This window comes from Astatotilapia calliptera, chromosome 19, assembly GCF_964374335.1.
Source record: "Astatotilapia calliptera chromosome 19, fAstCal68.1, whole genome shotgun sequence".
Lineage (NCBI taxonomy): Eukaryota > Metazoa > Chordata > Actinopteri > Cichliformes > Cichlidae > Astatotilapia > Astatotilapia calliptera.
This window is the reverse complement of record NC_137440.1, coordinates 17,628,353-17,654,643: the sequence shown is the minus strand read 5'-3', so window position 1 is coordinate 17,654,643 and position 26,291 is coordinate 17,628,353. Positions and strand designations below refer to the sequence as shown.

At 38.8% G+C, this 26,291-nt stretch overlaps 2 protein-coding genes across 4 annotated transcripts in view; one reads left to right on the top strand and one right to left on the bottom strand.

Annotated features, from left to right (window-relative positions):
* Positions 1 to 20,741, top strand: part of rbks (ribokinase) — a 55,480-nt gene extending 34,739 nt beyond the window's left edge. For all 3 annotated transcript variants that reach the window (XM_026151225.2, XM_026151226.2, XM_080293753.1), the window contains exons 8-9: positions 8,649 to 8,837; positions 20,169 to 20,741. In XM_026151225.2, coding sequence (XP_026007010.1) covers positions 8,649 to 8,837; positions 20,169 to 20,348 — 369 coding nt within the window. In that variant the 3' untranslated portion in view covers positions 20,349 to 20,741. The remainder of the gene's footprint in view (positions 1 to 8,648; positions 8,838 to 20,168) is intronic.
* On the bottom strand, positions 20,464 to 23,129 carry mrpl33 (mitochondrial ribosomal protein L33). Its single transcript, XM_026151227.2, has 3 exons — positions 22,778 to 23,129; positions 21,561 to 21,667; positions 20,464 to 20,834 (listed from the first exon to the last, which is right to left on the bottom strand). Exons 1-3 carry the CDS (start codon positions 22,939 to 22,941, stop codon positions 20,785 to 20,787), a joined length of 321 nt encoding a protein of 106 aa, XP_026007012.1. The 5' UTR covers positions 22,942 to 23,129; the 3' UTR covers positions 20,464 to 20,784.
* Positions 23,130 to 26,291: the final 3,162 nt, after the last annotated feature.

Below are 26,291 nucleotides of genomic sequence, written 5' to 3'. Positions count from 1 at the left end.
GAAAGAGCTACATGTCTTCTCTCTTTTTTTCAGGTCATGGAGGTACGGTCATATTATATATTATGCAGTATGCAAAGGTGGAAAGAGGACTAAAATGTCCCACTAAGGGATAGAATCAAAGTTCAAAATCATTCAGAAAAATAAACAGCGCTGCTATAACTTGGCCCAAACTGAAGATTACTATTAAGTATTATGTTTTGGGCGGGGTTTAGTGAATATGGGCTAGTTTACATATGGCAGTTAATACCTGTTGGCTAGCTACATATAGATATAGGGGTCGAGGTTAATTCAATGATGAGAATGAAGGAGCAAGACACTGAAAAAAGGCCAAACTTTAGCTAAGAGAACATCTGAGATGATCCTGTCTCCAACACAGTATTAGTCACTACTATGTTGCTGTGTTTGTTGGATTACTTGCACTAGAAAAATCCTGAAAGTGAGTCTTGTCTGAAGCATTCAAACTTTGGTGTCCAGGACGTCTTGAGCCCATGGGCTGTCGTATACACCACAATTTTTTATAGCTTAAAGGCCTGCAAAACATGAATAGTGCTAATAAGAAGCTGGAAAGCCAAGAATGACAACTGAATAGGATTTTTGTGTGTGTGTGTGTGGGGGGGGGGCTTCTGTCTATTCAGCAAAACTAGAGAGCTGCCAGGACCCAGAAATAGATTTAATGCCAAGTATTTAGCAAGAAGATAAAGTTGTGCAACAAAAACGATAATGGAAAACAAAGCAGCCACTCCTGATATGCTAGTAGATATCAGATTCACAAGAAAAGAGACAAGCAACAGTGTTTTGCTTTATAATAAAAACACACTGAAATCTAGTTATCGACTCATCAGTCTTTGTAGTTTACACAACTTAAAATGTATCATTTATCATTGTTTTCATAGTGCTTTAAAAGTTAAAAACCACAAGTTCTTGTAACTCGGAGTTAATGAAAGTTGTAATAAGCTCTAGGAAGTAAATGTTGGGAGAGTTGTATTAGATAAATAGTGGTATTAGAACAATGACCCTGTCTGTGTTTAGACTGGTTGCCTTTGAGCCTCATTTTGTTGTTTTACTTTCAATAAAGTAGGCGCAAACCTCAGATGAGGCTTCATTCAACAAGGAGATCTCGGTAACTTGAGAAGATTCACAAGTAACATTTAGTTTGCATTTTTTTCCACAGGATCAGTGCCTACTCATTAGCCCAGTGTAACCAAATGTTTTCAAACAGAAACCCAGTGATATTTACATTTGCTGTAGCCATGACCTGGGGTTGGCATTTAAGTCTTCTAAACTTTTCATTCTTCATGCCATGATTGGGAACTGTCTAAAAGGCTGTCTTTGTACTGACACTGGTATCAAATGGCTTCAAAAGTTGTAGACATAAGAGATTCATGCTTAATTAAGTTCAGTTAAACTGACAGCATGTAAAATGAAACAAAAATGACAACAAAAAATAGTTAGTTCAGCTTAATACCATAACTTGTTTTTCTTAAGGTTTGTTAACCCAACTAAGCAAACCAAACTGATTAAAAACTCATTTGACCTTTTTATTTTGTACTTTTTGCACATTGCGTGTTATCCTAAGAGCAGCTTTAGCTGTATACATGTTTTGTTACAAGATAATATAGCTCATTCTTTGATCGGAGTTGCTTTATAACTCCATGTCCTTAATTCACATTAAAATGCATCAGACATTTATTTGTGTTGTTTTCTAAAATTCTTCACTAGGGTTCAATTATTTTTTCCCACTGTAGATTTATTTAGGCTTATTTAGACTTCCTGTATCACAATAAAGCAATCAGTTACACTGCAACATTAAAATATAACTTAAAATAACATTCTTTCTTTTAGAGTTAGTGATTATTTTTTAGGATACATCACTGCAGTAACAGCAATTCTTCAACAACGCTAACAAAACGAACCACCTGGGGGGTTTAATGATAATATAATTACTTATAATAATACTTATTACTTATTATGAAAATTTACAATTCTCAGTTCATTTCTGGAGAGTCAAAGGATTTCACAAAGAAGAGTTTAGATTTATCTTTATTCTATATAGCCAAAAAAATAAAGCAAAACATTTCATAAATCAGGTTCTGAATTATATATGACCCATTTATGTATTTAAAAAAAAGCCAAAAAGTCGTGTATGTAACAGACTGCTGAAGTGAAGATTTATTATTAGTTCGTTTAAAATTTATTCTTTTTGTGTGTTTAAAGTAAAGAAATGACTATAATAGTTCCTGAGCTATTAGTTACTACTTGTTTTGTTTTTCTAAATTGTTTAAATATGTGAACGAGGCATTATGTTATTAAACATTCACTGATTATCAGATCAGTGCAAAAAGAACCCCAATATATATTTTGAATGTTTTTATTCCACTACTTTCAAAATTAAACCTGCTATAGAAGTAAAATGGCCAAAGATCCTTTGACTTTAGTGTTTCTCGTTCTTCTGATTTTATAGCATTCTTTCCTACTGTGGTTATAATATGCTGCCAATTTCAAGATTTTTTCTTTTTAGAAAAAACTTGAAATTGAACTACACACACTTATTTTAACTAGTGATAAATATGGTCAGTTTGGAGAAATAGTTTATGCGGTAAAACTGATGCTGTACAGCAAAAAGAAAAATCTAAATATATGAAATTACGCACATTTTTTTCACCTTTATGCCTGAACATATACTTTCTTGCAAATACACCCACCTTGTCAACAAATTTATCCTGCATATGCTTTAAAGAATAGGTGCTCACCGGGTGCGTGTGTGTGTGTGTGTGTGTGTGTGTGTGTGTGTGTGTGTGTGTGTGTGCATACTTACCATATACACCAACACACACACAGACGTAATTCAACTCTCTCATATCCTTGTGCGCAGAGGGAGGTAGATTGATTCCCTGCCCTGGTGTGAAGCTGATGACTAACAAAACGGCTCTTTTTCTCTTTTGGCATCCGACAGCACCGGGGTGGCTGCGGGCTCTAAAAGCACCCATATATTCTGTGGTTTATTTTTGAACTGTCCAAGGTCATTGTTAACTCTGACAGATCACAAAAGCAGTGGGGGCGGGTGGGGAGGTTTGGATCCTCAATCCCCTATTCAAAACCGCTATCAGGGACATCTTGACCCTGCCGTGCAAGGTTAGAGCTGACACACATTCTGTACGGGTGCATGTGCGTGTGTGGTCTCGCTGTAGCACGCTCAGGGGTAGGAGGGGCGAGTGAAAGGAGGCTTAAGGATGACAAAGTGCAGGTACTCTTTGATCCCCAGCCCACATAGTGTGCTGAAGTGCTTTATAGTGAGGGGAATTATCTTTGATGTCCACCTGAGGACCTCCTGAGCCAAATTTTACCTTTCAGATCTGACAGGGATCTCACACACAGTTTAATTGGAGCAGTGAACTGGTTTGTTTAGTGCTCAAGCATCACCTCTGTTTGGCAAACATGTTGTCCTAAAGCCAACCAGTGCATTTTGACCGCAACAAAAGTTGGAAATCTCAAACTTTAGAGCAAAACTTTTCCATTTAACACTTTCATTTCTTCTCAGTTTTGCTTGTTTGTTCTCAGGGGTTTAGGGCAGATTTGTTATGCCAGTGTTGCTGTAATTCATCTTTGCCATCTGAGTGCTCCGGCAGTGGAAAAAATTAACATGGAAGTTACAAAAACTGCAGTTCCTCTAAATGCCTTGCTCCAAGAGCGAGTCACATGCAAACATCCCCAACTTTACAGAACAGCCTGATATAAAAACAGATTTGGTCTTCATGAAGGGTTTCCTCTTTTATGACAACTGTAGTGTAGGTGAATTTACTATATAAGTCATCCATTTAGGCACTGATGAGACCTAATTAGCAGCTATAGGCTATTGGTTGTAGTCTTTGTGGAGTATTATTACTGTAGCTGTTTCACAAATGTTATTGGTTACTATGTTGTGCAAACCACCCAAGTCTGTGCTCCCAGTTTCCTGCAATGTACCCGTGCAGTTTATGGATGAAGCTCACTGGTAGCTAGTCATATCTAGCTTCAGCTTTGAGTGTCTGAATGCAGGAGAAAATTAAAGGGACATTTCAGCAGTTATAAGAGCTTTGTGTTGTTCATTAGTTATTATTTCATTTCCAATTTTAGTTTCAATTTGATTACATTTGGTATCCAGAGTAAGTATAGTTTTGGTTTTTATTTGTTTCAGCTTCAATTGTTGTAATTGTATGAATTTATTATGGGAAAGTCATTTTAATTTTAAAAATAAGATTATAAATGTTCTGAATAGGTATTACAGTACAAAAACCTGGTTTTTATAGACACTTGACTCACATCTCACACAAATAATAATATTTAATTTTAAATTATTTTAAATTATTATATATAATATTGTTTCAGTTACATTTTTAAGTAGTTTTATTTTATTTCAGTAAACTGCAGGATTTTTTTGTATGGTATTATTTGTTCTTTGTGCCTGTCATACAGCAATAACAGCAATAAACAAGTAAAGTCATAAATCCAGTAGTAAGACCAGTGTCTTATAACAATAAAGAAAAAAATAACTTCAGTTTTTAAAAAAAAAGCTGAAATATTAAGAGCATCCAAATAAAGTACTGCACGTTGCACAGACACCAAAAATGGTTAAAAAAAACAACAAGAGATAATAATAATTATAATAACATCTTTATTTTTTTAATGAGTACAAAAGACCTCTCATGGTATTTTGTCATATCTCTATGGTCTGTGTTTTTAACTGAAGCTGCTCTCAGAGTTGAACACTGAGTATTTTCCACAGCATCCTCCTCTGCAGAATTTCCACAGAAGACTTCAGCTCTGCTCCCAGGATCAGCTTTCATGATGAGCTTGTTGAGTTTGTTGGCATTGGCTGCCTTCACACTGCTCCCCCACTAAAATACGATTAGCGTCTAACTAGCGGTGCATTCTGTAGCAGACCAAACAAGACAAATGAGCAACAGAAGGGAAATATTTATAAATCAGCGTACAGTGCAAAAAGAAGTAGAAGAGAAAAGTCATATCAGTTTGATTAAATATACACAAATATTATGAACTACAAATTCCTTTGGGTGCTTTGCTTGGTGTACAGTAAGGAAGGAGGAAGTAGCTTTGGAGTAAGTAATGTTGGGGCAGTGTTAGCTTTTCATTGTCACTGTGTGTGTTTATGTGTGTATGCAGCACACAGGAGATAAGACTATACTTAGATTCACATGTGTTTTTAACACTAAAGTGACAACTCTGGAGACTAAAACGAGCAAGAGGGTTAATTTATGGCCCCATTGTAGTTTACACAGGAGCATTTTTAATGGCTCTGTTTGTGTTTATTCATCATTTCCTTTATCTTCTAGTGTAATTATGGTTTTTCAATTATTTTTGTTAAAAGAAAGAATTAAAATTTACAAATAAAAACTGCATTTATTTACACAATCTGTAAGGCTAGCAGTTCTTTGTGTCAGTTTCCATATATGTGTATATTACCAAGCCCTGCAATCAATTAATAAATATTTGTCTATGTAAAGATGTGTAAACTCAGACTTTCAGCTTTAATTCTGAGGCTTTTAATTTAAAAATGTCTCTACTGTTCTATATAATGTATTACTGTTTTATATGTGTGTGTGTGTGTGTGTGTGTATGTGTGTATGTGTATGTGTATGTATATATATATATATATATATATATATATATATATATATATATATATATAAAAACACCCATCACGCCCCTGCGGGCGGTTTATCCTTCAAGCTCGGGTCCTCTACCAGAGGCCTGGGAGCTTGAGGGTCCTGCGCAGTATCTTAGCTGTTCCCAGGACTGCGCTCTTCTGGACAGAGATCTCCGATGTTGTTCCCGGGATCTGCTGGAGCCACTCGCCTAGCTTGGGAGTCACCGCACCTAGTGCTCCGATTACCACGGGGACCACCGTTACCTTCACCCTCCACATCCTCTCGAGCTCTTCTCTGAGCCCTTGGTATTTCTCCAGCTTCTCGTGTTCCTTCTTCCTGATATTGCTGTCATTCGGAACCGCTACATCGATCACTACGGCCGTCTTCTTCTGTTTGTCTACCACCATTATGTCCGGTTGGTTAGCCACCACCATTTTGTCCGTCTGTATCTGGAAGTCCCACAGGATCTTAGCTCGGTCATTCTCCACCACCCTTGGGGGCATCTCCCATTTTGATATATATATATATATATATATATATATATATATATATATATATATATATATATATATATATATATATACACACACACAGTGGGGCAAAAAAGTATTTAGTCAGCCACCGATTGTGCAAGTTCCCCCACTTAAAATGATGACAGAGGTCAGTAATTTGCGCCAGAGGTACACTACAACTGTGAGAGACAGAATGTGAAAAAAAATCCATGAATTCACATGGTAGGATTTGTAAAGAATTTATTCGTAAATTAGCGTGGAAAATAAGTATTTGGTCACCTCAAACAAGGAAAATCTCTGGCTCTCACAGACCTGTAACGTCTTCTGTAAGAAGCTTTTCTGTTCCCCACTCGTTACCTGTATGAATGGCACCTGTTTGAACTCATCATCTGTATAAAAGACACCTGTCCACAGCCTCAAACAGTCAGACTCCAAACTCCGCCATGGCCAAGACCAAAGAGCTTTCGAAGGACACCAGGAAAAGTATTGTAGACCTGCACCAGACTGGGAAGAGTGAATCTACAATAGGCAAGCAGCTTGGTGTGAAAAAATCAACTGTGGGAGCAATCATCAGAAAATGGAAGACATACAACACCACTGATAATCTCCCACGATCTGGGGCTCCACGCAAGATCTCATCCCGTGGGGTCAAAATGATCATGAGAACGGTGAGCAAAGATCCCAGAACCACACAGGGGGACCTGGTGAATGACCTGCAGAGAGCTGGGACCAAAGTAACAAAGGTCACCATCAGTAACACACTACAACGGCAGGGAATCAAATCCCGCAGTGCCAGATGTGTTCCGCTGCTGAAGCCAGTGCATGTCCAGGCCCGTCTGAAGTTTGCCAGAGAGCACATGGATGATACAGCAGAGGATTGGGAGAATGTCATGTGGTCAGATGAAACCAAAGTAGAACTTTTTGGTATAAACTCAACTCGTCGTGTTTGGAGGACGAAGAATACTGAGTTGCATCCCAAGAACACCATACCTACTGTGAAGCATGGGGGTGGAAACATCATGCTATGGGGCTGTTTTTCTGCCAAGGGGACAGGACGACTGATCCGTGTTAAGGACAGAATGAATGGGGCCATGTATCGTGAGATTTTGAGCCAAAACCTCCTTCCATCAGTGAGAACTTTGAAGATGAAACGAGGCTGGGTCTTGGCTGGGTCTTGATCCAAAACACACCGCCCGGGCAACAAAGGAGTGGCTCCGTAAGAAGCATTTGAAAGTCCTGGAGTGGCCTAGCCAGTCTCCAGACCTCAACCCCATAGAAAATCTGTGGTGGGAGTTGAAAGTCCGTGTTGATCGGCGACAGCCCCAAAACATCACTGCTCTCGAGAAGATCTGCATGGAGGAATGGGCCAAAATACCAGCTACTGTGTGTGCAAACCTGGTAAAGACCTATAGTAAACGTTTGAGCTCTGTTATTGCCAACAAAGGTTATGTTACAAAGTATTGAGTTGTATTTTTGTTATTGACCAAATACTTATTTTCCACCCTGATTTACGAATAAATTCTTTACAAATCCTACCATGTGGATTCATGGATTTTTTTTTCACATTCTGTCTCTCACAGTTGAAGTGTACCTCTGGTGCAAATTACTGACCTCTGTCATCATTTTAGGTGGGGGAACTTGCACAATCGGTGGCTGACTAAATACTTTTTTGCCCCACTGTATACTGTATATGCAGTATGTATGTAAAGCTGACTTGGATTGTAGTAAGGGCTTGCTAGTTGTACATTGTACATTGTTGTTTAACTATGCCATTACTTTAGAGCATGAATGTCATTTTCTTGTATTTTTGTGGAAAAATTGGTTTCTTTCACTGCACAGTGTATATTTTAACCTCCAGAGATAAATGCTGTAACTAATCTTGAAAGAACTGCTGTGGTTATCTGAGTTTCCTTGTTGTTTCTCAAACATCAGCTGTCGAGTCCTGCTCTGTCACTGTTTAGTCATTTTGGAGCCAGATGAAGCAGCATAGTCAGAGCATCTACTCTTTGAAAATGTTTGGCCTGCAGACTGCTGACGGATCCAGCAAATCCTTAACAGACTGAATGTGTTTTATGAGTCTGTCTGACCACAGTGTGTAATTAACTGCTGACTCAACTCCAGAGCTGTTAACACAGAGCAGTTAGCTTTAGCAAGTAAGAATAGACTACTAATTAGAGATCCTTGGACATAAATTGTTGTGATAATTGTGTTCATTAAAGAGACAAAACAAACATTTTCTTTAGAAAAAAGGCAGAAAATGAAGCTTTGATAACCACACAGTCTGTGGTACTGGGCTTGTGCCACAGGGAATTTCCATAATGCAGTTCCCAGTATCCCACCCCAGTCCTGGTTTTACTCTATCTTTAATTTTAATTCCTAACCTCTGATTAGCTTGGCTTCCTGACAAAGGAAAGAAAAATGCTGATTTAGAAGAAAATTGTTAAATAAACAGTGTCACCTCATGCTGTTATGCTTTGTTTTCCACTTTTAGGCAGAGCTGCTCACCGGTACCTCGGTAGCCAGTGTGGAAGAGGCACATCGGGCTGGTCAAAAGCTGTTGAAACGAGGCTGCGGGTCAGTTATTGTCACCTTGGGGCCCCAAGGGTGCGTGGTGCTCAAGGGAGGGGAGCCTACATTAAAACATGTTCCAGCTCCTGAGGTCACAGCAGTGGACACAACAGTAAGAATACCATATCCTTTCCAGTTGCCTATTTTCTATAAATTATCAAAACTTAAGAACCTAAAAAACTAACTTTGATGGCACCCTGACTCGAGTTCGGGGATAGATTCTCTGTCAGTCTAGAAACCCAATATATTTGGCCCACTCACCCATCTCACTTGAGTTGGGTGATATTTAAGGTTTTCATCAGTTCAATGCTGGTGATTGCCAGTATAGTCGCCCCTGTACCCTGCCACACTCGCTTGTTGTGAAAACCAATATAAAATTACCCATTCAGGTTTATCTTTGCTTATAAATACAGCTAAACCAGCAAAAATCAGCAAAGCAGTGAAATGATTCAATCACATCAGTTAGTTAGTTAGTATGCAAATAAATGATTAGGGTTCAAAAATATCAAGAAGACTATTAAAACTGAAAAACAACTGCCTTAGAGAATGTGTTCAATAGTTGATTTTTTTTTTCAGTTTCCCAGGTTTACTCCAGCCTTCCTCTGTTTTTTGTTTTGTGTGTGTGTGTGTGTTTGTATGTGTGTGTGTGTGTGTGTCTTGCTGCAATCTACTGAAATTAGTGCTGTAGCTCACTGTAGCTTTTAGTCCAAAATGAGAGGAACAAACCTCAGGAGAACAAACAAGAGAAGAAAGCAGATATATAGTGCAACTAATACTAACACAAACTACATCAAAAAGCGTTCTAGATGATCAATATCAGGTCTTGCTGTTAGTGTACATCATTGACAGATGAAGCATATATGATAGGTGTGTTACCTTCATCAACTCTGTTTTTGAGTGGGATCCGGTGAAACTAAGAAGCAAACTGACAGTTTTTCTTTGTGCATGTCTAAATGAAGTTTCTCAACAGCTCATGTTCCACTATATAACAGTATAAATAATAAAATATAATACAAAATATAAATATAGAATAGTTTTATAGTTTCCAAAGACACCAAAGAGATGCTGAGACTGGCTAATTTTCAGTTTGTGCAAAGTTTAGTGTTTTAGCTCTCCAAAATTAAAAAATAACAAAAATGAAAATTTATTCAAAGTATAAATAAACAAATACAAAATTCTTAACTAAACAAACAGTCAAACAGTAAAAAAATAGCAAGCTACAATATGAGTAAAAGTTGGAAAACTGTTGGCTAAAACCGTGGCTAGCTGTCAAAATTATTAGCATAACAGTTTGGATAAGTAGTCACAATTATAAGTTTAATATAATGCTAACCAAGTTAAAATAGGAAGTTAAAATAGTAAATAAACAATTATAACCAAAAAAATAACAATTGATTGAAAGTAGGGATAAAAAAATTGGAAATTAGAATACATTTTGATTGTTATTTTATTATAATGGAACAATTTCAGCGTACATAGAAGTCATTTGAAATTTGAAGATGCTCTGTGAGTAAGTCAAAATTTTCAAGATAACTTGAAATTTTAACTTGGATCAACGTGGCAATTTTTTTGCGTGTGGCAGAAACAAGCTTCCAAATGGTTAAAATAGCTTGCAAAAATTATAAATAAAATTATGATGGGAAATAACACCATACAGAAGTATGGAAACAAACAAAAATACATAATATTTGCTTTTATATACATGGTATCCTTTAAAATATGCTATTTACTTTTATGTTGTACTGATCACTACCTCAGATCACTACCACTACCTACCTCACTAACCTCAGCTGTGTTTTTCCGGATATATTCTTTATGTCAGAAGTAGTGTTTGTTCTCAAGAGGCTCTTTCCATATTAACAAAAGAAAATATGTCAAATGGAAAATTATGCAATCAAGCCCACTTCTATCAGTACGAAATATCATGTAATGTACATCAATAAGAGAGGGAAAAAACACCCCAGAAGTCCTGCTTCTCTAACCTCCATCAAACTTACAGATGCTCTCTTACTCAACCAGAGCAGTTTAAGATAACCGGAGGATGTGGTGACCAGTGGCTGTTTCCTCTAACTGATTTCAATCTTTAAAGGATTGCTGCTTGAGTCATTTCACACCGGCCTCTGCGGCTTGTTTTCGTCACACGAGCCTGGGGCCGATGTTTGCATTTCCTGCCGCTGGGGGTTTTGTGGTGAATGTGTTCTACCGACCAAATACGTCATCACTCAGTGGTGTTAATCACCTCTTTGCTTTAATCGAACCTGGAGAGGTTTAATTGTTTGTGTGTAATGGGTTCTCTTACACAACACTTCCCCCCCTGGGGACTTTTACTGTGCCACAGTTTCCAACCAGTACAGTTAAAAAAGCTATAACAAGCATGTGATTTGAGCTTTACATGAATGCCAAATCAGATGTTGTGAAAGTGAGGATTAAAGGCTGCGAAGAGGCTTCACTTGTCATCCTAGGGTCACTTTTTGGTGTTTCACAAACACAGCTCTCGCTTTCATGTGTGCACGGGCTGTGATCTCCCGCTTGTCCCCACATTTTTGGAGTACACAGCTCCCGTTATTCACAACCTTCGCTCTCCCCAATAGCCCTCAGGAGCACTTACACACCAGCCCTCCTCTTCATCCATGACTCACCTCCTGAGCTTGCATCAGTCAGCAGAAAGCTGTGGTCGGGCCTGCTGCACGCCTCCCCCCCATTCTCTCACTCACTCACACACACACACACACACACACACACACACACACACACACACCCCTCCTGCTCTTTGATGGGCCCATAAATTGTGTTGTGTTTAACTTTTTTGGACATCATAATCCCTCTTCCAGTAAGACTCTTTCTTGTTTTTACTGGCGAGAGGGAAAAAACAACAGGTTGTTTTTGAGACCATTATTCTTCTGAGCCTCTTCTGGTAACACAGGCCTCTTAGTTATGATTACATCGGCTGTTATTACTGCTTTGATTTTTTTCTCTCTCTTTCTCCCTTTCTAGCAGTAGTGACAGAGATGTTGTAGAAAGATTGCCTTCCAAGTGGGAAGTTTTGTTGCAGATTGAGAGTTTTCAGCTACGCTACCAACAAACTGAGTCACTTGCGGTTTCTCGCTATTTTAGCTACTGTTCAGCTAGGCGCCGCAGGTGCCGTGAACCGGTACCAAACCGCTATCTTTGTCTTTATTTCAACTTGTCCCAGCTGGATTATGTCAGATTGATTGATTGAGTTTGGTTAATGAAGTGCTAATGCAGCTGCTAAATCACGTAGCTTGTAAATATTTCATCAGCATCTCCTCGTGCAGCTGTCTGAAGAGCACTACGGGATGAGTCAGGGCCGTGAATCTGGATGAATAACAAAGCAAACACACTCATCTACTGCGGGTCTCCCCCATCCTGCTTCTTCATCCTTCATCCATCCGTGCCCCCTTTTGTCTGAAATTGAGTACAGGCTTCCCCTTGCTGAGATCAGAGCCTTGGCTGTTTTGTGTGGACAGTAAGATGAGATTTAATGCACACATATAAACACACACACACACACAGGCACATTGAGCTCCAGCAGGACTTGGGTGGCCTCAGTTTCCACTGTTCCGGGAGGTCCACTGTGTAGGGTGAGAGGTAGACAGTCCTGTCTAAACCAGACATTACAGCAGTACAGTGGGTCTGGACACTCAAATTATTCCCAGTCTTCTCCGGGAGCAATTGCACGATTCCTTCCTGGAAGGCCGAGGTAAGAGAATACCTCCTCCTCTTCTCTTCGCTGCATTCCTCGACCCTGCAAACTCCCGGTCAGTGTGACACAACGCAAAAAAAACTGCCACATCACCATGTTTTAATGGAGTGCACGTGCTTCACCAGCTGCTGTTCGGCTACCCAGATGTTAGCCCAGACCTCCGCAAACGCTCAATCATGTCGATAAGTGTTAAACACACAAAAGGTCGATTGAAGACTAAGACAAAGCGCTGCGGATGGATCAAAGATGCAAGGGGGCCCTAACTGGTCCAATTAAGCATGCTTTTGATCTGCGAGTCTTACTGGAAGCTTCCGGGTGTGGAAGCCTCTGTGAGTCATCACTGCCCCTCAGCCAGTCTTAGCTCTCCCCAGGGTGCCTTTCATTGACAAAAGCTGTAGGTTTCAGGAGTTAACTGCAAATAACTCCATCTGTTATAGCAGAGGGCCTCTGGGTGAGAAATACTGTTGCTCGGTGCAGATTCTCGAACAGTCAGTGGGTGCAGTGGACTATAAGACGACAGGCTCTGTAAAATCTACATTTTCTATAGGCTCTCTTTTTTGTTTTGTGTTTTGGTTTTTTGCATTCACTGCCGCTCTTCACTAGACAAAGATCACTTGTCAATCAGAGCGTGTGGGCGCTGCTGTTGTCTTTGGATTTTTCGTTGATGGACACTGTTGTGTTTCTGTATGCTCTCTTTTGTTTGTCTGTGCAGCCGTGGCAGTTAGCAGCTATTCAGCTGTTCTTCTCTGTGTTTTCCTCGAGTACACACACACACACACACACACACACACACACACACACACACACCATTTGTACTTCATGCTGCATGAAGCTTCAAATCAAGGTAATTTCTCAGTTTTATCACTGACAGCCAGTCAGATAAAAGTACTTTGTGTGTGTGTGTATATATATGTGTGTATATATGTGTATATATATGTATACATATATATATACATCCATATATATATATATGTATATATATATATATATATATGTATATGTATATGTATATATATATGTATATATATACATATATGTATATGTATGTATATATATATATGTGTGTGTATATATATAAAAAAACACCCAGCACGCCCCTGCGGGCGGTTTATCCTTCAAGCTCGGGTCCTCTACCAGAGGCCTGGGAGCTTGAGGGTCCTGCGCAGTATCTTAGCTGTTCCCAGGACTGCGCTCTTCTGGACAGAGATCTCCGATGTTGTTCCCGGGATCTGCTGGAGCCACTCGCCTAGCTTGGGAGTCACCGCACCTAGTGCTCCGATTACCACGGGGACCACCGTTACCTTCACCCTCCACATCCTCTCGAGCTCTTCTCTGAGCCCTTGGTATTTCTCCAGCTTCTCGTGTTCCTTCTTCCTGATATTGCTGTCATTCGGAACCGCTACATCGATCACTACGGCCGTCTTCTTCTGTTTGTCTACCACCACTATGTCCGGTTGGTTAGCCACCACCATTTTGTCCGTCTGTATCTGGAAGTCCCACAGGATCTTAGCTCGGTCATTCTCCACCACCCTTGGGGGCATCTCCCATTTTGAGATATATATATATATATACACATATATATATATATATATATATATATATGTATACATATATTTATATGTATACATATATATATGTATACATATATATATGTGTGTGTGTGTGTGTGTGTGTGTGTGTGTGTGTGTGTATGTGTCACAATAGTAGTCTTGGATGTTTTATCTGTCTCCACCGGAGAAAACTTTATTGTGGGATAGGTGTCTGGTCATCACAAGTTACAGCATTTGAAAGGTCTCCTTTTTACCTGCAGTTTGACACTAGGCTTATCTTGCAGTAATAACTCCTTCTTGGTCAAAATAATTGTTGTATTTCTCAGCGCTGAAAATGTAATGTGATTATCTCCTGTATGAAGCCATGAAGGCTCAAAATTGCTGGAAAAATAACATGAATTGAAAAGTGCCGACTGTTATTTACTGTGAGGTGTCACTGTTTCCATTTATCTGTCAATTTATTCTTTTATTTTGAGGATTTGATCTCACGCAACTTCATTTACTTCCTTTTCCATTTCCCATTTCCCATTGACCCATTGTAAAGTTATATATATTTACATCATGCTGGCTCCCCACAAAAACAACAATAGAGAAGTTCCACTTTTTTAATTTGGTGAGCTTCTTACAGATGTGTCTGCCACCCTGATTTCTAACTTCAGTGTGAGTATCAGTGGAGAACAGGCAGAGGAATGGCGTGGAGGTCAAGGCACAGTGGGCAGGGGGCCGAGCAACGAGAACATCACAGCTCATCCACGGCGAGCGCTTGTGTCACTTGATTGACGGGCCTCCAGATCTAACCTTCACCAAAGTGTGTCGAGGGCAGCGGCAGCGAAGCTGAAGGGGGGAGCGCTTGTCAAACTTGTTGAGCTTCATTCGCCTGATCCAGTAGCGTCACATGCCAGTCTCAGGGACAGAGATGTTAGTAAGACACAGAAAGGTTGGGCAATTGTACAAGCAAGTGAGCTGAAGTTTGGACCGGAAAAGTGAAGTTTTATTGCCTCATCATATTCTATTGCCTCAACTATTCTATTAACTGATTTAATTGTTGAATTAAAGCCTACAAATTAAATTTTTTTTGTTCTCTACACGCTCAGTTTCCCTCAAAATGCTTCCTTTTATAAATATATTAAGATATCCTGCAATGCAAAATGCAATACGCACTATTAGTGCATTAAGATAAACACATGGAGGTTTTTCACTTCAGTTAAACATATAAACTTTTGATTTTATACGTTTCTTTTCTTGCAACCAAATTGAAAATGTGCAGTGGAATCGTAGACGTTATTTAAAGCATGCACAGCTACTTTTTAAAGCCTCAGGCTTTTGAGGCTGGATTGCTCATTGAATTAATGCTACAAATACGTCATGTGCCCTTTTCATTTGTTGCCTTTTTTCAAATAAAATGTAAGCTCTGGATCATTCAGAATGGTGGACCATGATCACTGTCACCAGAGAAAGTTGTGTTTTTTTTCTTTCTAAATTGGAGGGGTACCAATAATTCTGGCCATGTCGTTATGAATCCCTCCTACTGTTAAAGAGCCAGCTTCTCAGTCACAGGTCAGAATGGCTGACTTTACTGTGAAAAAGAGTGTTGAGTGTTCTGTGGCAAGGAGCTTGTTAGGTTCAAAGTGCAGGATATTGAAAACCAGGCAAGCAACACCTCAGTGTATTTCAATGTGTAGACTAATAAAGTATTGTACAATTTTACTCACCCAAAATAAAGCAAAAACTTCTTAAGACTGTTTATACTACACAGGAAGTGATATTAGTCAGATAATTCAAATAAAGATGCTCCAAAAAGGCATTAAATCAGTTCAACACTCTGTGTCAGTGCCTTCAATTAGTGCCTCCAACCAGCAGACAGGTGCCTGTATTGACACCTCTGACTTTAAGCCCTAACAAAATCTAAATTATTATAAGTAAATTCAGCCCCATACAGCCAACTTCCCACATAAAAAGAGCTTTATCTACTAAAGTAATTTTGTGCATCAGGCTGCATTCATGTTTACTGTTGCTGTAAAGATGAGCGTTTTAACAGGAGTCTATGGGTTGGACTCGCTTTTAGAGTCAGCCACAGGTGGCCATTGGCGGAACTGCAGTTTTTGGTTGCCGAGGTTATTCCTTTGTTGGAAACTGCAGTAGCAGATAAAAAGCCCGTATATATCCTACCTTTAAAATGGTAGGATATATATTGGATATGTATGTAACTTGAACTGTAGATAAATGTTGGTTTTTACATGTGGCATATATATACGTGACACATGTAATGGGTTTGTCAAACCCTACTCTAAAGCCTGTCAAACAAGCTGCCACACCCCCTGGCTTTAAGTTGCCCTAAAATCTATTCTTTTTCCCGCTTTTTGTACATGTGTTATAATAGGAGACTAAATCAGATTTCATCCCAGGCTGTAAGTATTATTTCTCATTTTAACATGGGAGTCTGTGGGTCTATTGTCCTTTGTAACACTTGGAACAATCAGGAAAAAAGAAATAGGTCCACTTTACGTCACTTTTGTCTGTCAAGGAATGCATTTAAAGGCTTTTTTTTCATTCATAAAGAATTTGGCTCATTTAAAACTTGTTCCAGCCTCTTTGTAGTGTGACAAGACAGAGGTGGCTGTGTTTGCAGGGATTACTGGGACGTCATCATGTGAAGCATCCTGTGGTTAAAAAATAATCATCTATTGTTGTGACTATGAAGACTGCAATCTTCCAGTTTCTATCACATAATCTTTTGGCTGCTACCATCAATCCCCACTCAAAAGTCATCTCAACCCCAACATGTTAACTGGGAGACGGGCCAGAGTCAAACCAGTGGAGCCACTCCACCAAAGCTTCAGTTCCAAACGCAGGCTTCACTGTAACCCAGCCCAGCTACCAGACAGGAGACATAAACACGCCAAGGGTTTAAACATGGAAATCCAGCAGGCCTGTGAAATGTTTCATCTCTGATCTCACTCTTTCCAGCATCTCTGCCGTCCAGGAGTCACACCAGAGGCAAGAGCCTGGAGGGAGAGGTGCAGTAACGGTCAAATCAGAAGTGTTATTTTGGGGGTTGCTGGGGGTTTTTGTTTTTGCGCCATGCCACTGAATCATCACTTTGACAAAAGCGTTACTTTGCAGTTGGAGGATGAGCAGGGGAGGCTCACAGAGATGCTCAGTAGAGAGTGCAATGAAGTCTTTTGAGCGCCGATGTGATGAGTAATGGAGCGGGCTTGTGTGAACCAGCGTCGGGGGGCCATTTGTGGTTAAACATGAGCATGTCGCCACATACCAGTGTGCTTTTTCCCATCAGTGAGCCCCCCCACACATACACACAAACCCCTTCTAGACATCCCGTCCCAGCAAACCACCCCTCCAGGGCGTACACAGCACATTCCTTCTTTATCAATAGATGAGGGTTTGATTTATGTGCTCCTGGTAATAACCAAACACCAGAGCTGCTGGCAGTTAGGTTAGGAGGCAGCCGCGTGTTACTCAGCTGACTTTTTAAAACAATTAGTAAAAGCTGGCTTTTCTTTCTGTAGTCATTTGATCAGATGATAAAACACTTAACATCCTTAAAGGATGTTGGGAAACAGATCACATTTTAGGCATTTCACGAGTGCCAGATTTATGACTTTGCTGGTTTTACGTGAAACCGATTAAAGCCCTTAATGCTGATGTTTTGTTAGAGTTGACAGACACACTTTCACACAGGGCAAACCAGTAAGTCATTTCAAACTAGTTGCAGGCAGCAGTACAAGTCAAACAGCTGGAAAATGCCACAGCACCCCCTACTGTTGGCAGCTTAGTGAATTTAGACATGAAGCTTCCCCTCGTCTTTTAAGTGTGTTTCATGTTCTCTCTAAAATAATAATAATTTAAAAAACCCCAGAAAGAAGCATTTTAGGAAAAATATTTGAAAAAAATCCAAATATTTTAAATTGACTTTTTTTCCCCTCCAGCTTTCATGTTTTCAGGAATTGTTGACTGGGACAATAGTCCAGGGTTACAGCTACTCCAAAAGGTTACTTCAGTAGTAGCTGGGGAACCTTGGAAAGATTAACACAACTAATATATATTAAAATAATAATAATAATAATGTGTGCTAAAAAAAAATAGAAGAATAAGCAGTAGAAGTGAAAAACTAAAATGTGTTTCAAAATATTAAAATGCTTAGTAGAGAAAAGCTGTAGTCCCCTTTTAAAGTCAGGCTACAATTATAAAGGTTCAGTTAGGGGTAAGTATGGATAAATAGATAAAATATTTCTGTAAAGAATCAGCCATTGTTTAGTGGACTAAAAGATAAAAGTAGTGGAATATTAAGCTGTCACAAATAAGTGATTAAGACCGTTAATAACTGATAAACTGTCAGCTGGATGTAAGAATATGGTACTGTGCAAGTCTTGAGCTAGGCTCATTTCTTAATATTTTGCCTGGAAAATTAGAAATCTGACACTGAGAATGATGCATGTGCAAAAATACACAGAAATACAATTCAAAAGACCTGATCCCTCTGATTTTCAGTCCAATGTTTTCTTCCCATTTCACTTCCTTAAGTTCCACTGACAGATCATCTGAAGGTCTTTGCTAGCTTTCTTTTCAAGGATATAGCTTAACTGTTCATCTATTGTAGAATTTTTTTATGCATGCTACTGCTTTTGTCCTCCACTTGTCTAGTCTGGACACACCATGCAAATATATGCCATGTTTTTAACTAAGAGCCCAGTTATTTTTATTTTTAATGTTTGGCCTTTTTTGTAGATTCAACTAAAGACATGGGAACAAATTATGTGTTTTTGTTACAAGTTGTTAGTAACTAAGATAAAATTTAAAATAAGGTTTTTTTTGTTAAATTGTCGGTTGTGCGTAGACACAACAGTGATTCATCCCTTGAGTTAGGAGCCTTTTTCCTGTTTGAATGATTCATAGATCTATTAAGTGGCTTTTTAAATATATATTCATTCTTCGGAAATGACGAGGAATTCACAGAAAATGAATAAAAGAAGCCAATGTCCAAACAAAAACTTTGAAAGTTTCTCATAAAGTCTGGCTCTTTGGTAACAAACACTCAGATAATTTGGGACAACTTAACACAAAGTGACAGGTAACATGTTTCTTCGATTAAATAATATAATATTTTTCTCTATCTTACACAAGTCAGTGTCAGCATAATTTCATGCCAGAATATTTACTGAATATTGTCAGTTAACATGAATACTGTGGGTGATTATTCCCTTTTTAAGAATTCTTTTTTAGACAAAGCTGTAGTTGTTCAGTAACCTAATGCAAATCTTAAAACTGTAAACCAATGCTGTGATGTAATTTGAACCTTTAAAAGTCTATTACCTTTTAAGGCCCTTTTTATGGGCCTGTAAATAGCCTGAAATGCCATTAGTAGTACTGCTAAAAGTAATTTCTAAGGAGGTTAAATTGTTAACAGCGATGGATAAATGGCAGAAAAAGCAAGTAAGTAGTGATGATAGATGGTAAAAATCCACAGCTTATACTAATAAAAAAAAAAAAAAAAAAGTAGCTCAGACCAAAAGGGAACTAAAAATGAGTATATACACTTTTAAATGAAAAGAGTTCAGGTTAATACATTTAGATATGAGGGGTGGTGTTAATGAAGGAGCCCCAGAGTGTACGCGACATATCTGTGGTAATGAAATCTGATGAAAAACCCAAATTTTTTCCCCAAAAAGAAATCTGGGGAAATCTGCCCGAGATGCCAGTATTTTATTATTTAACCAGGTTGCATAACAAATGAAATAAAAGGGATTGAAATTGCATAATTTATTTGGTATATTGTGCCATATAGATTGTAGACTGATTTTATTAATTTTTAGATTCCTGTTTTTTAATACTGGACTCAATTGCAGTAGCTTTGCATGATTCAGAGTTCAAAATATTCAAATGTAATACTGAGCTACAGTGCAGCTCAGTTCATCCTCTGCATGAAATGACCTGTTTTAGCGCTCTTCCATGCTGCCTTGAGCAATCTTTCTTCTGATTGGCTGCCCCTCATAAATGTCACTATGTAAAATATAGAGCCAAGAGAAAAAATGGTCTAAACCTGGCTTCACATACGCTGACCTCATTACTTGAAATTTTGTCTGTATTTAACTGCCACCTGTTTGAAAATAAGGTCCCCTTAACAATGCATTGTTGTTTTATTTCTTCTCAGGGTGCTGGTGATAGCTTCATTGGAGCACTGGCATTTTACATGGCCAACCACCCACACATGCCTCTGGAGGAGATGGCCCGCAGAGCCAATCTGGTGGCAGGGGTGAGCGTGCGGGAAATCGGCACGCAGACGTCTTTTCCGTACAGACGGGACCTCCCAAATGAATACTTCCAAGAGTAGCAGTAGACCCTGATGTTAAGGGACCACATCTGAATGGGGTCAGAAAGACTCAACACTAAATGTTCTTATGAAAATTTGCTGCTGAAGATAGCTTAAAATTGATTACCATTAAAGATAAGTCAATCATTGAGATTATTTTATTTGAATTAACCACAACAAATGTTTCACAAAGTACATTCACCCGATTAAATAATTATTTTGAACCAATGAACAGCTTCAGATCATGGCAGCGGTGGTCCCCTTACATAACATCACTTTTCTGGTTTCAAGTCTCTTTTGTTCAAGCCTGGAGTTCCACTTTTATCCATCCAGGAAGAAATCCTCTGATAAACACGTCAACCAGATTAACCCGCTGTACCATCCCCGGCAATAAAAACGATGCCTTTAAACCTCTGCAAGTTCATTTTGTCCATCTGTGTGTGTCGGTGTGCTGCGGTTAAATCGATCTGATCTTCCTCTTCTCAAAAAACAGGACGTGCTTGTTCACTAAAAAGACAAAAAGCAGAAAGTAGGTGGAAGTCAAGGGTCACTCCAAATATGGGTTTTGTTTATTTCACTGGGGTGAACAGAAGGTGTGACCAACACGTTCTGAAAACAGGTCCACCATAAATTTGAATCCTTAGCTGATTTTAAATTGGACTAATCTATTCCAGGTCATTATTCCAGGTGCTACGCTTGGACAGTTTGGATCACTCAGCAGAAGTCAAATTATATTTGTCCCCCTGTACTTTTGTTTGTATCCCCTCCAGTGTGTCAAAATTGTGAGCACAGTGAGGTCATGATGAAACTCTCAGTGAAAATGGTCAGAACAGGACAGCCAAGGACATCTCTAAAAATAGCAGCAACAATTGAAGCTTTCTGGATATGCCCGAGAAGATAATCTTGAACTGGAGGTTTGCCAAATTTAGAATCAGGTACGGCTTTTCACTTTGGGAAGAATGTTTTGATCACACCACATGTTTAAATACAAATAGTTTCCAAGTTAAAAGAAAAACAATCATATACTGTTGTGTGCTCAAAGGTCGATTGGGAAACCCTGGGTTCACTTTTCAAGTAGTGATTTATTAAAGTGCCAACACCTTCATGTGACTGCTTAGCCTGCTTGCTGCCGCTTGAATAAGTGAAGCCAGACAAGGAAAAGATATCCTGGGTTATATGGATTTTGCTTTAATGAGTATTTGTGTGTCATAGTGGTCCTCACACGGCTCTTACCAAATGGATCGTGTTTGCGCAGCACCAGTTTGTCTCTGAGTCGGTTCCTCTTTGTGTTGAAGAAGTATCCGGTCCCTGCAGCACTCACCATCTGCACCAGGATGGTCCTGACAGGTAAGCAACACACAGAGAGGTGACTGCCATTTCAACACGAAACACTAACAACAGGCCTCATTCACGGGTGCACGTGCAGAAATGTTCTTAACCTCTGCACAAAATTAGCGTTGGATTTGTGCACTGGATTATTCTAACCCGTCAGGTTTGTGTGCACTACCTGCAATCAGCACAACTGAAGTAGAAAGGGTTAGAGTCACAGGAGGAAACCACCTTAATAGTCACACAATAATAGACTCTCTGCTTCAGAAATATCACATGCTTTCTTTAAAATGACAAAACAAGAGAAAAATATTTTTCAGTGAGGGTGGCTTTAACCAGTTTGCTGTGACAGGTGGAAACAAAGTCAGCACCTGGAGAAGCAACTTGCCTGACGTACAGTTATACCGGCCCTGTGCTCATGTCAAACCCTGAATTCCTTACAGTTCGTTATTCAATTCTGAGAAACTTTTTGCTTATCTTATTCTGGATACCTGTAACTAATGACCAAGATGAAATGACTAATAATAATAAAAATTCATATTAGTAGTGCTCTTCTTCTTTTGGTTGCTCCCTTTAGGGTCCACCATCATTACATCTATGAATTTTCTCTGTAGTAGTCCTCTTTTTCTTCCTGCCTGGCAACTCCATACTTTACATCCTTTATCCAGTGTATTTGCCAGCTTTCCTCTGCCCATTCAAACCATCTCAGGCTTGCTTCTTTAACCTTGTCTTCAAACCACTTAACTTGAGGTGTCCCTCTGATGTACTCATGTCTAATCTTGTCCATCATGGCCACTCCCATCTTAAATAATGCCACCTCCTGCTCAGCCTTCTATTTTGTTCGTTAGTGCCACTGTCTCCAAACCATACATCGAACCTATCATCTTGTAAACTTTCCGGTCCCTGTGGCTAAAAAAAATGATATATAAGAAATTATCCCTGACACTGCACCCTGCCTGCACTCTCTTCTGCACTGCCCATTACTTAGGATGGCTGAGCCCAAGTATTTAAACTCATCCGCCTTCACCACCTCTTCTCTTTGTAGTTTCACTGTTACACCTGTCTTGCTCTCACTTACATGTGTTCTACTGACTTTCATTCCTCTTTTCTCCAGAGCATACCTCCAACTGTCCAGACGTTCTTCCATCTGCTTTCTACTCCCAGTACAGATTACAATGCCGTCTACAAACATCACATCCCACGAGACTCCTGCCTGACCTCGACTTGGACAAATGGTTAGAGTTGGATTAGGGATGGGATCCAACATGTGGATAAGTAATAGCATTAAGTGTAAAGATGTTTGTTTAAATGCTCTAAGACAGCCCGGCTTTCATCACGTGTTCGTTTCCATGACGTAAAGGAAAGGTACATCTGTACTCCGAAGTGCAAATTCAGTTAAGATTATTTTAATGAAACAGAAATTTACGCGTAAATCCTCAGTATGCACGGTTTACGCACAGCCTTATGCTTCATGTGTGAATGAGGCCTATTGACTAGACTTTCAAAGAATCAGCCAGTGCACTTACTTGGATTTTGCCTTCGCCACTGTAAAAAGAAAAGAAAAGAAAGAATCTTATGCAGGTGAATCCAACAGATATCGTTCAGCAGCACTCAGAGCAACGGGATTTTAGTGGAAACTTGCTAACAGCACGCCAACACCAGCCCCAGAAAGTCCTTAAAGCTGTTAAGGTTGTGTGCAAGTATCTGCTGAAAACTCAAAGACTCTCCTACACATCTAAATGAAAAGAAAAACTACCTCTCGAGTAGCACAGGTGCTTTCTGAGATTTCCGCACTTACAAAGCCCAGTGAATGGACACTGAACACATACTGCTGTACTATCCAGAAGCTAAATCTATCTCTCTAAAACCCAAAACCACTGAAACGTGTGAAATAAATTTATTATAAAATATTTCACAGTGACTGCCCACATGAACAGACGTATATTTTAAGAGCAGCTCACGTTTTAGCATCAGCTAACCCCACAACAGCGTATTGGGAGAGCTCTAAGTACGCATGCGTCGTGCTGTTTGAAGACAAGATTTAAGAGAATAAAATACTTACAGTTTACTGTGGTGAGAAACATTTTCTAAGTGTTTATCTAATCGCGTCTATTAAAACATAACTGTGTGCGAGTAACGGCAGGTCACATTGACAAGCTCGATATCCGGTGTAAATAGAAACACTTCCGGGTCACCTTAAAAGCGTATTCCACTAAAAACGAACTGTAGGCTGGTGCTCTTTTCATACGTGTGTGTTTTTTAATTATTATATATACCAGAGAAAAACATCCAAGATCAAAATGTACATTTGAAACAACAATTTTTAATACTATCTGAGGCAATGTGTGTTTTCTTAAGAAACTTCAATCCATGAAACTCAGGATTTCTCTAGATAATGATAGTCTATTCATTTAACATATAATTCTCCTAATTTGCTATCATAAATCTCCCTTAAAAACGTTTGCCACAGGTAATAAACTGATAATAATTCAAAGGATAAAGTTGATACAGATGATCAGAAACGGACAAAAATCTGACATATCATGTTTACTCTGGTATAATGAGTAGTTTCAAATTCGTCTTAACTAATTCAAATCTGATATAAATTTATCTACTTGTGGGTAAATTAAATAAATAAAAAATGTAAAGTGGCATTAATTGTGCATTTATACCTGATCTTTTGCCTTTTGATTTGATTTACAGTGAATATATTAACTTTAATCCCAATATTTCTGAGTGTTTTTTTCCAGAATATTTCAACCATGCTGAGCTCAAATGTTCCAATTTAATTTAATTTAATTTAATTTAATTGTTTTATTTCTATTCATTGTTTAAAATTTAACAAACCTATTATGGCAATAATGTGTTTTCCCATAACTAGAATTTTCCTTTTTACTGTTTTAAAGTCAGAGGTGGGAAGAAACAAAGTGCAAATACTCTGTTACTGTACTTAACTACAATTTTCATGTATCAGTACTTAAGTATTGTTTTCTGACTACTTATTACCTTTACACCCTACATTTCTAAACAAATATCTGTACTTTCGACATTTTCAAAACAGCCTCGTTACTTTTGCTTTAACGCATTTGGGTCGAGTTATTATTTTATCATTGCGAGCCTTCAAACATCAAACCGATTTGAGCCTAAACAGAAAGACATGAAAGGTAGTCCTGTTCTCGCATAAAAAGAGATAACGTGTGCAAAAGTCAGGGGTTAAAAGTGGGACGGTGTTTTGTTTTTTTTAATTCTGGAGGAGCGAGCTTAAAGGGAGTAACATTTTTTTTAAGTGGCAGGTCATATCAAATGCAGCGTTTTATCAGCTCAACAAACATCAGCAAACACGCAAACTGTTCCTGTGTAATTTGTCACAGCCAAAGGTCAAGCTGCTGTATTTCACAGGGAGAGAAATGAAAGAGAGCTAGCTTCACTCAGAGATGGAGAAAGATAAGAAAGACAGGACAGTAGAGGAAGAAGAGAGGTTAGATTGAAAGGTAAGGGCTGCTCAGTGGGATCTGATAAACTGGAAATGTACATGTAAGTCCTTGTGTTTTTAAATGAGATATTGGGTCTGTACATGTGACATTGTTATATATTTTTTCATGTTGTGAAACATGCTGCTAAACAAACTGAGGTAGACTAACTGTTATTTAAAGGTTGCATGAAAATCCTCTGCATGTTAATGGAAGATAAACAGGTTAGTTTGCTGTAGTGTGATGGGTTTAAATTAAAGAACAGTGTGTGACTGGTGCACATTGGCTGCGGTTTCATGGTCAGAGTAAGGTTACATGAAGTGTAGCAGAGATTCATTTGAATTTTAGCTGATGATGCTTACTGACCTAATTCCACCTTCATACCAACTTTATACAGTCTACTATAAACAGTGTGCTGTCAGTGTAGAGCCCTGAAATCAGACAGAACTACTGACATGCTGTTGAATTCATTTGTGTACATCCACAAAGAACAACAGATCAGCTGATCACAGCCTGTACACAAAGAAAACCTAATGGAGCTCTCAATAGAAATTATTATGAATTATGAGTCTTTTCCCCACAGTGAGCAGTTTTAGGGTTCCCCCACCTCATGAATTCCTGACTGCACACATTGTTTTGTTTAGAGGCAAAGTCACCCTCTACAGCAGGGGTGTCAAACTCAAATACAAAGTGGGCCAAAATTCAAAACTGGAACAAAGTCGTGGGCTAACATTAATATTCATTGAAAAAAAAAAAAAATCTTCCTCCAGACACAAGAATGAATCTTTTCTTATGGACTCAAACATGTTTTGCTGAAAAACTGAATATGGAACAAGCAAAGCTTAATACTAAACAATATATATATTAGCTGTATAATACCAGTAGGCCAGCTCTGATAGTAATTTGGTATGGCTTTGCGGGCCAGAGTTTAACACCTATGTTCTACAGTTTTGGAAATAGAAAATATCAATTTATTTTGCTTAATTTTACGGGAGTATTTTTAACAGCAATATTTGTACTTCTACTTAAGTACAGAGTGTCTGAACTTTTGCTAACTCTGCTTAAAGTATATCTCATGTTCAAAACAGTGTTTATTTCAATGCTAGAGAATGAGATTAAAAAACAAAAACACCACTTCCTTTGGGTTTTATTGTGGGTTTGTTTT